We start from the raw sequence: 12,762 nt of genomic DNA on the forward strand, positions 1-12,762 counted from the left end.
TACGTCTACTTCAATTTCAGCACTACTTGAGAAGCTCCGGAAAGATGAAATGGAAAGGAATGGACATAATATACCTGATGATATTAAACGAAGAGACGTTGTGGAAGATGACTGGAAGCAGGGCCATGCTCCCAAGACTTCTCCTAACTTTTATAATTATTGAATCACGTAAATTTAATCTTAAAAATATATTTTCTAAGACAGCTCTTTTATACATGAAACTTACTAGACAAAGTTAGATAGCAACCAGTCTGGCCAATGCTCTATGCAAATTTAATCAGGGGGTCTTGCTTTAACAATTTTTTAGTCCCCCAATAAAAAAATCATAAATTAGTTCTATATAATGGCGAGGAATCGAGCTGCTCATCATAAAAGCTATGCCGACACTCACGCCTATAGTTGAGCCTACTACTCTCCCCTAAACCAAAGCTATGCCGACACCTCAAACTTCTTGTTCTCTACCTAAATATTTGCAGGATGATGGTCTGACTGAAGAATGCAGGGACTTAATAACCTCCCTTCCTACAGAAAGAGGTTGGGTTGCCGATCATTTCTTTCAATATCAGGGTTTTTGGCACCACAGTAGACAATTACAAGGAGTTTTAACTTGTCAAAATCATTTTCATGCTCAAGATTCTGATATCCTCCTTGTCACCACTCCAAAGTCGGGCACCACTTGGTTGAAGGCCATAACATTTGCCCTATTCAACCGTTGGCTCTATGCTGATGATCCTCAACAACACCCTTTGCTCACAAACAACCCTCATGAGCTTGTACCCTTCTTGGAACTTAAACTATACGTTGACAACCAGGTTCCTGATCTCACCACCTTGACCTCTCCGAGGCTCTTTGCAACTCACTTGCCATTTGTCTCCTTGCCCACATCTGTCAAGGACTCGGCTTGCAAACTTGTTTATTTGTGTAGAAATCCCAAGGACACTTTTGTGTCACTTTGGCATTTTACAAACAAGCTGAGGCCTGCAGAAAAGGGCACCAACTCTCTTGAAGAGGTTTTGGACATGTTTTGCAGAGGAGTGAGCCTGTATGGACCTTTTTGGGATCATGTTTTGGGCTACTGGAAGGCAAGCATGGAATTACCTGAAAAGGTAATGTTCTTAAAGTATGAGGAAATGAAAGAACAGCCAAAAGTTCAAGTAAGCAGGTTGGCAGAGTTCATGGGCTGCCCATTTTCGCCAGAAGAGGAGAAAGAAGGTGTGGTGGATGGTATCTTGAAATTATGTAGCTTCGATAGTTTGAGCAATTTGGAGGTGAACAAAAGCGGGAAAATGTCGTCGGGAGAGGAGTACAAGGCGTTTTTCCGGCGAGGGGAGGTCGGAGATTCGGTGAATCTTCTGACAGATGAGATGACCAAACGCCTCGATGAGATCACTGACGAGAAGTTGCATGGTTCTGCGTTAAAATTCTGATATCGTACGTATATTTGCTGTTTAATAAAACTACGGGTTTGCATTGTAATTCAAATAAATATATAATTACTTGAATAAAATTATATATATTTATTTTAAATATATAAATATATATTAATTAATTTATTTAAAATAAATATATATAATATTTCTGTCCTATTATATGTGCAAATTTTCAAGAATGACGTGTTTGTCCACTATGACCTCTATTTTTAATTCAATAATTTAGCATCTGATCGTTTACATTTATAATCCCAATAATACCTATAGTGTAAAATGAAAAATAAAACTATATGAATTTATTATAGGTGTATAAACATATTTATATATCTTATTATACAATTAAATAATTTTTTATTAAAAATAAAATAATATTTAATTATATAATAATACATATAAATATATATAATTATATATTAAAATAAATATACATAATATTACTTTAAAATAAAAAATAAAACCCAAAATATGATTTTCATTACATGACTAAACGGAACGCCATGCATGAAAGGCAAGAGAGAGAAAAGCAAAAATTTTAACCTAAAACTCCACCGTGCATGGCTCGAACTTAATCAAGCTAAGATTATTTCCTTGTTTGCTTTTATCAGTCCAAAAAAGTACTGGTTCTAAATTACTGTTTTACCCAGTGCTTAAAAAGTAAAAGCCTAAGGACAATCGGTGTATTATTGTGGTGATGAAGATAAACAGGCTGGCAATGTCATGCTTCGTACCATGCACTTGGAGCCAGCTAGTGAATCTGATAGGGATGTTCATAAAATAATTTTTATTATTATATTAACTTTTTTATTTTAAAATGCATTTTTATACTTTAAATATTATTATCGCTTTTTTTTTCCTTAATTTAACACAAAACTTTAAAGCACGTGCCTGGTGGATTTATATACAAACACGTGATAAATTTATCTTATAATAGTTTTCATAATATCTCTTAGGATCAATATTATTCATACCAACAGAATGATATTAGGAAAAATAAAACTATAGTCTTATTTTACCAAACCAATAATCATATATAAATATACATAATAATATGATAAAATACACAACTTGCTTTAGAATAAAGAGAAAGTAAATTTAGATATTCTTTTGGTCAGTGCATTAGTGAGCTAAAGATTGGAAGGAACAAATTTTAGTTGTGAAAAACCTTGAGCTACCAATTCACAAACAAAATCATAATCAATAAATAGCAATATATTTCGATCGCAACCTTGTGTCTGGATTCGAGGCCTTAAAATGAAAAATTTCTTGTCACAAAAAAACCTTTAGTGCTTTGGAAACTCGAAAATGTAAATTACAAAGAAGGTGAGGTAACCATCAAACGTGGATAGTAGCAATAGCCCTATATTCGAGCTCAACATTGGAATAAGACATGATGGATTGTTTCTTTGAAGACTAAGATACCAAATGATCACCAAAAAAACTACAATAACTAGTAGTTGATCAATGAGGGTTTAGAAAAGCAACCCAATTCACATCCGAAAAGGCATAAATTTGTGCAAAATTTGTTCTCGACAGCTAAATCTCAAAGTAGAAACTGCCCTTAACATATCGCAAGATACCCTTCAAAGCACAATAATTATCAATTGTCGTCGGTGCATGTATAAACTAACATATGGAGTTCACATTATTAGATAAATTTTGTTGAGTGATGGAGAGATATAGTGCAATGCACTAGCTAGAGAGCAAAAATTGGTCAGATCAGCAAATAATTCACTTGAGTGCTTCAAACAATGACCAAGAACAACAATTGGTGTTGTTGAGATAGGCTTACTGTCAATTATTGCAAAATGCGTTAATAAATCAAGAGTATACTTGGCTTGACTTGAAGATGACCTCAATTCCAAGAAAGTTGTGGAAATAACCTAAATCCTTCACAGAAAATTTGGAACCCAGCTTGCCACTAACAATTTGATTTTAAATATGAATCCTGCAATCAGCTTGCCAGTTTAATTAAGAACCCATTTCATAATGCATAGGATTTGATCTCATTCCCTTTACATTGAATTGAAATTATACTTTCATATAATTTTTGGAAATAGTCTTTTGAAAAATCTATGTCTTTAATTAACATTTTTCATACCTTTAAACAACCATTTTCATTATTGATTTTACATATTTTTATTTTTGAAGTAACTTAAACTTGATGAGCCCTACCCACTGTATTGCATCCACGGCCCATCTTCAACAGAAACCCTAGAGCAGGGCCCTGCCCTTTTCAATTTTAACTTGATTTCATTATCCATAAAATTATATATATATATTTTAAAGACACAAATAATACATTATCATCTGATTAATTAATTTTAAATTAAAGATAAAATAATATTTAATTATATAATAATACATTATCTATGTACCTACTTTATGTATTCAAAATATACACATGTCACATTGCTCTTTTATTATTTTCTAGTGTACTTGTAAAACATATATCAATGCTTTAGCTTTTCAATAAGACATGTGAAAAAATCATTAAATTAAATAATTAAAAAAACTAATCTTAGTAAATAATTATAATGTATAATTAGATAATTCATATAAATTATATTAGATATGTTACAAATAATCTGGGTTAAATAAATTATACTAAATGAAGTCAAAGTATGGGAAATACAAAGTACACGAAGGCAATAAAGCAAGGAAGTGCGGTGAAATAAAGTAAGGCTGCGGATGGAAGGAATCTGAATAAAAGATATAGAAAATATGTTGGAAATTACCAAAACAGAAAAAATCAGCCGTCAAATAAAACGTCTTTCAAGATCCGATATTCGCGCCCATGCCTTCCTCGGCAGACCCACTTGTCTTGCATACATCGAAAGTGTACGTATTACTTACCCCAACCCCACCCCGTAACTATCTATCTATCTATCTATCTATCGGTCAATCAATCAATCAATATATGTAGTCTGTGTCAAAGGATATCGGATCTCATTGCTATGTTTTTATATCAGATCAGCGTGGTTGGATATTGGGACCACTGAGGTGGGAAGGATACTACATCACCTTAATTTTTTTTTTTTTAATTTGGATGATAGGAAACCATATAACTTTATTAGGTAAATAAATCTTGAAATCTAAAAACTAAATCCACATTTATTACATCAAATAATGCATGGTTTCATTAGTTGTTGTATCAAAATAATTTGAATCTTAGGTAAGTTTCTCTTTTTCCTTGTTGTCGTTTTGATTTTTAAGTGGGAGCGTTTTACTTTCCATTTCTAAACTTTAAGCGGACTACCGTCCTCTCTCTTCTCTTTCTTACCTCACAAAGCCCATTTCCAATATTATTTATTAAAATATTTTTTTATATGAGAAAAACATAATTTTTTACCCCAATTTTAATTTAATCTCAAAAGTATATTTATGTCTGATAAAAACCTTAAATATCCATCCAAAGTTTAATATGTTAAGACACACCTACATATTTTTTGTTAAGATTTAGGGATAAATTTGTTATTTTATCAATAATATTAAAATAATTAAAATTTTATCTCATTTTTCCTTTTTAATTTGAAAAACTAATATTTTTTTCTCTGAATTTAGTTTTAAAAAATTTGCTTTTTTCCCCTGAAATCTAGCCACTTTCTCTGACGACGAAGGAGTTTTCGTTCAGAGGTCAACCTTTGGACGATGACCATCGTCCAGATCTCTAGACAACGGAGATTCATCTATTTTGGACGATAAGTGTCCTCCTCACTAGACGATGCTCGTTACTCTCCTTCCAACCAAGTCGTTGCCAGTGGTTAGAGGGAGAGTGAAAAAAAATTAGGGATTTGGGGGCGGTAAAAATCACTTTTCAAAGTTTAGGTATAAGGGTAAAAATTAATTTTTAAAATCAAAGGAAAAAAATACAATAAAATTATACAACTTGAATATAAACAATAAAATAATGGTTTTACCCCCTATATTTAACAAAAAATTTAATGTTGTTTAGAGATAGGTAGATGTTTGGGCTTTTTATTAGGCGTGGTTATACTTTTGAAATTTAACTAAAACTTTGGATAAAAATAGTCCTTTTCCTTTTATATATATGTGTGTGTGTGAGAGAGAGAAAGAGAGAGAGTCTTATTCTTTTAGCTCAATTTGTCATTGTAACTGTGTTCTGTACCTTTCAAATTAAATGTGACTTAAAACAGTATAACACATTTTAAGCACCAAGCACACCCTTAAATATGGTCTTTTAATTTATTATTTTATTTTTCAACATGACATCTCACAAATTCAGGTGGAAAAAAATATCACACACTATTTTTATTTTTTTAAATTTCTAAACTGTTTTCCCAAATGCTCTGATTAACAAAAATTTAAAAGGCCAAAGAGTATCTTTCACTCAAGTTTTAGTCCATTCTAAAAAACATATTCTCGGTATTTTAAAAACTCAAATATTCATCTATAAACTAACCTTTATTAGAATTGTTAATATCATTTTCCTCCAAATTTTAAAAACTAACACTTTATTCTCCTTTTCAAAGTTTGAAAAATTAATATTTTATTTTTAAGGTTTGTTTCCCTTCTCCAACCACTATCATTATGATTGACGATTGAAGTTTTTCATCCATATTTCAAATTAGATAATGAAAGATGACTACCCATACCATGAAAGACGACATTTGTTGTCCAGATGACGCCTTTATTATCTGAACGACAAAGAAGACCATTGAAGAGGGAGAGAAATATTAGAGAGAGAGGCCGTTGTTCGCTAGATAATTAGCCTAATTTGTTTTCCAAATTTTATGAGAAAAGGTAAATTTTTCAAAACTTAATCTTTAAAAACTGATTAGTTTTTTAAAATAAGGGAGAAAAAGAAAATATAATTTTATTTATTTTAATATTATTAATAAAATAATAGTTTTACTCTTTATAATTAATAGTTTTAATTTAGTTTAATAATTTATAAATAAATATTAAAAAAAATTAAAATACCGTAAATATATTTTTAAAAAAACGGTAAAACTTGAATGCAAAATAATCTTTTGGCCTATTTAAAAATAAAAGGGGCTATTTGCCAAATGTCCTAATCGCTACCATATGCGCTAACGTGGACAATAAGCTGGCGACGAATCAAAACGACCTTTCCTGCGGTTGAACAGGCTAATTATACAAAACCCTAACTAACAAAAAATAAAAAAAGAATATTATGAGCTAACACGTGTTATGTCCGTGATTGCCATGCTGACTCCACATGTAAATCTGCTCACGGCTCTGTCTCATATCACGTGCGCCTTTTTCTTGTCCCTATGAAATTTTAATTAATTATTTTATAAAGAACTAGCTCGCTCTGCGTGTAGGTAGCATTTACAAGTCTAATCTGTTTGACTGTTGACCGAATTTAGTTAAATTAATTAGCATTACTAACGACCGCCGGAAGACAGTCTGAACGGTTGTTGGTAGTTAATTGGCGGTGGTTCTCTCCATTGATGAAGAAAATGATTCTAGGATTACTAAGGAGAAGTGTTCTCCACCGACCATATATGACACCAGGATATTTATATTTTAAGGCCAAGAGACTCATTCCCACCAAGGTTTTGCGTGATAAGTTAGTCAAATTTTTTTTATGATTTTTGCATCAAAAAATCCCTAAAAAAGGTGAGAAAGTATCGGTGATGAATTGACGATATATCAAAATAAATTATTAGAAAAAATGATCATCAAAGCTGGTGACCATCGGAAATAGGGAATAATTTTTTTGGTAAATGTAATATTTTAAACTTTAAGAGGGCAATTGTTAACCTTAAAATATGAAAATTTTATATGGTGAAAGTAAAAAGTATTTTTTTAAAACTAAGTTAGAAATAAATTATTAGTTTTCAAAAATAAAGTAAAAAAATGAGATAAAATTTTTTTCTTTAAATAAAATTTCTAAATAAAAATTTTATTCAAATGGTAATAATAAAATTTAACAAATGGATTAATATTTAGATTTTAAAAATTTAACATTTGAGAATTCGAGATGCACTAAACCGTGAGTGGGAATAGTCTTTTGGCCATATTTTAATCTTAACTTTGGATTTCTTCCCCATATAATTAGCTACATATGTCAACTATACATTTATATGACTAATGTGTAAGCTTTGATCCTAAAAATTGAATTCCTTTAAAAATTAGGAGGTCAGCCAATGGCAGATATAACGATAAAACCCAATGAAAATGGCAGAGGAAAAGACAAATTGCAAAGGGCAATACAAAAGTAAATGTTCAGGCACTACCAAACAAATGGCCATTGGAGGATACGTAACGCAACAATAATTTCTGATTAGGAGGCCACTGAATAATCAATGTTCCATGGTTGAATCGACGGCCACACATGTAAAACCATCAAAGGAATCAAATTCAGTGGTGGGATTGTCAAATCAAAGCATGGTGAGACAAATTCCGGGACTTTAGTATTGTGTTGCTGAGAATAGCACATGAGTTGGTACATTGCATAACATTACATATATAGCTATACCATTTTTGGCTTTCCTCTCAAGTGGCCGTCACGTAGACGCAGCACCACCGTCGTGAGTATTCATGGATGACTCTTTGATCAGTCTATCACAAATTACTCTGCAGACAGACTAACCCAAACCTGAATTGTCAACAACACGGGTCATTGGTCGCGAGACTCATATTATACTGTAAGAATGTATTTGAGTTAGGTAATGTTTTATTATTAAAAATAAAATATTACCACACTAACGAATTAACTCGAAAATTATTCGATAAAAATTATTACTATATTTAAAAAAATTGCTAAAAATTGTTAAGTATAAAAATTATTGTGTTTAATTAGATGTAATAAAAAAATATTATAATATTATTTTATTTAAATATTATTGGGTATAATTATTCTAAAATATTTTTTGTGTTAATTGTTATATTAATTAAGGTTGGGGGTTATTTTTGTCTTAAAAATAATAAGTAAAGATAAAATTATAACAAAAATAATATTATCTTAATAATCTTTTAATACGTAAAGTGAATGTGATAATTAGAGTATTCCTTATATTACTTACTATATTTTCATTGTTAAATCAAAGATTACAAAAATATTTTATTACCTAATAAACCAAACAAAGTAATATCAGTAATAAAAAATAGATTATTGAAGTAATTTTTTTCTTACTTTAGTCAAACTCACCCTAAAATTAAACTAAATTGTTTCTTGTCAAAGAAAGCAAAATATTTTTATATATTTTTCTTTGGATAAAGTTTTATGAAAATATTCAAAACTAATATTAAAAGAAAAAATCTAAATATCTCTATTACAATTGTTATATGATAAAACTTTTCTTTTTATGGAAGGATCCCTAAGAGAACAATACGTTAGGTGTGTAGGAATTGGGCCAACCTAGCCTTCATAAAATAGCACTACTCGTAGGTTGTGCAAGTCATGCTAAGGGCCTTCGGACAAAGCATATGGGTCGACCCGTGAATAAAATATTATAAATTAAAGTGATATCCTCTTTTATAATCGAATTGGGATAGAATGAGAATTAATCTTACTCATCCAAGCCATCTATAAGATATGTCTCAACAATCTCATGATTAGAGATGACAATTTAGACCCGATTTTAGGGGTCCCGACCCTCCCCGACCCTAACGGGGAGGGGATTCCCCGATAAAAACGGAGAAAGGGGCGGGGATGGGGATGAAAAAAATCCCCGTAGTCGGGGACGGGTCGGGGACGAGGATACATATGTCTCCGCCCCGCCCCGCCCCGCCCCTCCCCTCCCCTCCCCGCCCCGGCCCGGCCCATCCCCACCCCACCCCACCCCACCCCACCCCTTAAATCTAATATATTAATATAATAATTTCTAAACTATTAAATTCTAGAAATTTTTATATTATGATTTATTAAAACTATAACTTTAATTTTACAAATTTTTGAATTATCAATTATCAGCTTTTACTAATTTCTGAACTATCAATCCAACATATTAAAAAAACTCCAGAATCTCATTATCATAAAATACAAATGCACCAAATTAATTTTATTTCAACTTTAAAACTTAGTTAGTCAATCCACTAGGTTTTACACAAAAAAAACAAATTATAAACTTGATAAAATCAATTGAAGTGAATGAAAAGTGTTAAATTTAATGTTATTATAAAATTACCCTAAATCACATACATGAAGAGCTACTAATGAAGAGATTGATTATTGCATATTGTTAGATTTTATGAAAACTTTGTATTTGAACTAAAATAATAATGAATATTTTGTAGCTCTTGTAGCAAGTGATATTTTGGGAGAATATGATTTATTTTATTTATTGAAATACATAAAGGAATTAAAATTTATATTTATGGGTATTGGGAGGGGATTTTTCCCTGCGGGGACGGGGCGGGGATGGAGAGGGGATTTTTCCCCACGGGGACAGGGCGGGGATGGGGAGGGGATTTTTTCCCGCGGGGACGGGGAGGGGATGGGGAGGGGATTTTTCTTCGCGGGGAGGGGACGGGGATTATTTTTTATCCCCATAACGGGGACGGGGCGGGGACGGGGATTGATATCCCCTACGGGGACGGGGACGGGGACGGGGATTGATATCCCCTCCCCGCCCCTCCCCATTGCCATCCCTACTCATGATGCAAACAAAATGTGTCCTATAAAAATTCATGATGACATGTAACAAAATATGATAGACACACAAGACAAAACATACAAAGCATGAACTATACCAGGTGAAGCGTTGTTGTCATAACATATCATGAGAGATCTAAACTCTCCACATGTTGTCCTTTTGTGTAGAAATACAAATAATTTTCGAAGTCTTACAATACTTCTAAAACTAGGGGAGTATTTTTATATGATAAAAGTACTCATTGACCAAACTCATGAAATAACACCAAATGAAAGGAAAAGTTATAGTGACAACAACTAGACATGGCAATTTATCATTCGTATAACAACCCTTCACTAAAAGGCAACAACCTTCTAAATTATATGTTATCCTTATCTTGTATTTGTAAGTATTATTACATACTCAAAACATCATGCAACACGACATAAGTAAAAAATAAAATTTTAATTAACAAAACATTCATTTGTAATATTGCTGGATCAATTTATGAATCATATTATGCATTATGTAAAACCAAGTCAACTGTAAGGTGTTTAGGAAATTCTCCCTCATTGGAGGCTCCTTCAATTTTAAAGGTTGATATTATGTGTGTATCACACCCCAATTCCAATGTAAGAATGTGTCGAGGTATTTACACAAGGTAAATGATAAAAAACTAGCACAGAAAAAACTTTGTGGTATTTTAAAATCCTTAAGGAACAAAATATATGAAAGCCTTTTACAATTTTACAAAAAAGTCTAAAAATATAGTAATTCGATTCATTTATATAGAAACTCATTCGTTAGTCATATACAGTCACTCTTACAAATCATATTTTATCACACCGCATTCATGATTTGATTTTTGGGATATACGATAAGATCATCAAATAAAATCAATTGGGGGACCAATGTTCGTTCATTCGATACAAATGACTGTTTTTATACCAAACACTTATCCAATATATAAATGTTTTTTATTCAAATTAAATAAAGTCAACTCTCGTATATTTTCATTTCAACCTCTCCATTTATAGGTTTATTTCAATTTGACCGATAAAGTAGATAAATCACACTTGACTCCAATTATCTCATGAAGCTTGTAACTATCATCTTGAATTTTGCATGATTCACTCACAAACCAAGGTTGATCTCTAACAAAGCATCGTACCACCCAAATGAAAAAATGTTAACAATAGACAATACCTATCAACAGTATATGATTCTCGTACAATATAATAATTTTATCAATTAACATCTCTTTAAAGCTAAAACAAAAAATTTGTGTTTACCTAAAAAAAATCTCAGTTTACATTGATTGACATTTGTATCAACAATTGTACAAAATTAAATTAAGCAAAAATTCAATCTTACTATGGCTACAGATTTGAGTGGTCATTGACATTCGTTAGAAGGTTTAATCGAGATATCTACTTCCCTACCTAGAATATTGATCCACTAGTCTTTATAAATCTATAAATATGACCAATCACCATGTTATAATAATCATTTCTCAAAGACTACATTAGGCTGACGTCAAACATTGATATTTGTATAAGACGTTTTGATTATCTCAAGTTGAAGAATCACATATATTATCATTTGTTAGATAATATATTTCATAGGCACTGAAATAACTATCGTATGAAATCCTCTTAGTAGGTCAATCCAATAAACGTGTCTACTCAACATGCAATCATGTGTTGCACAAGGTTGTACATGTGTTATTTATCACCACCTTTCAATAAAATTGTTCAACAATATAATTGTCTTATCTACATTACCTATGTTTTAGGTCAAAGTATTATTAGGACTATGAATGTTTATATAATGGTCACCATATGAACATAGAATTCTCACAATCCCTTGTCATGTACTAATCCTTTCATCAATGTTCTGTCATCTTAAAGATATTCATCTAACTACGTAAAGTTAAAAAAAGAAAATAATTAAATTGGTGAAGGAATGTCAATTTTATTTATATAAATAAAATACAATTACAAATACATTAGCTCAATGATTGATTTTAGAACATCTACTTTAACAATATCTATATAGAAAAAACAATAATTTTTTAATTAAATTAAGATCATATAATTATCTTAAACAATTATCTAAAAATAAATAATTGTACAGTAGAAATGACTCTGACGAGAAATCCCTTAAAGAAACATAAAATCCTTTATTAGATATCTTTGGAATTCATGTCCTTTTTAGGATGACCCTTTTTGAATCACTACATAAACTTTATTAAAATTGTGAATCTAGACTTTCTAATAGTAAATTGAACTATGTTAAAAAACTCTCTTATATCTCACTTTTACTTATAATCAATATAACATATAACAAAATTGTTGCATAATTTCATCTGTCATTATTAAAATCTATTTTATATCTAATTCATGACGAAGAAAACACATTATCACTAATATAGTAAAAGATAATTTCGTAATTATTATTTTCAATAGAAAACACTTTTGAGTATTTCACTTTGTCACATTTTATATGGGAATAACTATGTAAATTTTTACCCTTAAATGATCCATTTATACAAATCTATTATACTTTTCAAGTATAAAATATTTACGCCACAAAGATAGTATAATATTTAAATTATCTTTATCTTTAACTTTAAATAAAAATAAAGTTGGTGGGATCGCTAACTCTTAGTAGGACTACCAACCTTTTGGCGAGATTGTCAACCCGTTCTTTTATCAACCTATTCTTACACATATACAATTTAGAATTTGAATTTTCAACTAAAAATC

The 12,762-nt window shown here is 30.8% G+C and overlaps 1 protein-coding gene across 1 annotated transcript; it reads left to right on the top strand.

Moving 5' to 3' along the window:
- The first annotated feature begins 296 nt into the window (after nt 1–296).
- On the top strand, nt 297–1,539 carry LOC123216253 (cytosolic sulfotransferase 12-like). The gene has a single exon (XM_044636656.1). The coding sequence runs from the start codon at nt 432–434 to the stop codon at nt 1,425–1,427; it is 996 nt and encodes a 331-aa protein (XP_044492591.1). The 5' UTR covers nt 297–431; the 3' UTR covers nt 1,428–1,539.
- The last annotated feature ends 11,223 nt before the right edge of the window (nt 1,540–12,762 follow it).

Source organism: Mangifera indica, chromosome 5 (assembly GCF_011075055.1).
Source record: "Mangifera indica cultivar Alphonso chromosome 5, CATAS_Mindica_2.1, whole genome shotgun sequence".
Classification (NCBI taxonomy): domain Eukaryota; kingdom Viridiplantae; phylum Streptophyta; class Magnoliopsida; order Sapindales; family Anacardiaceae; genus Mangifera; species Mangifera indica.

Excerpts from the sequence above, each read along its gene's own strand:
- LOC123216253 (XM_044636656.1), top strand. The coding sequence starts at position 432 with ATGCCGACACCTCAAACTTCTTGTTCTCTACCTAAATATTTGCAGGAT.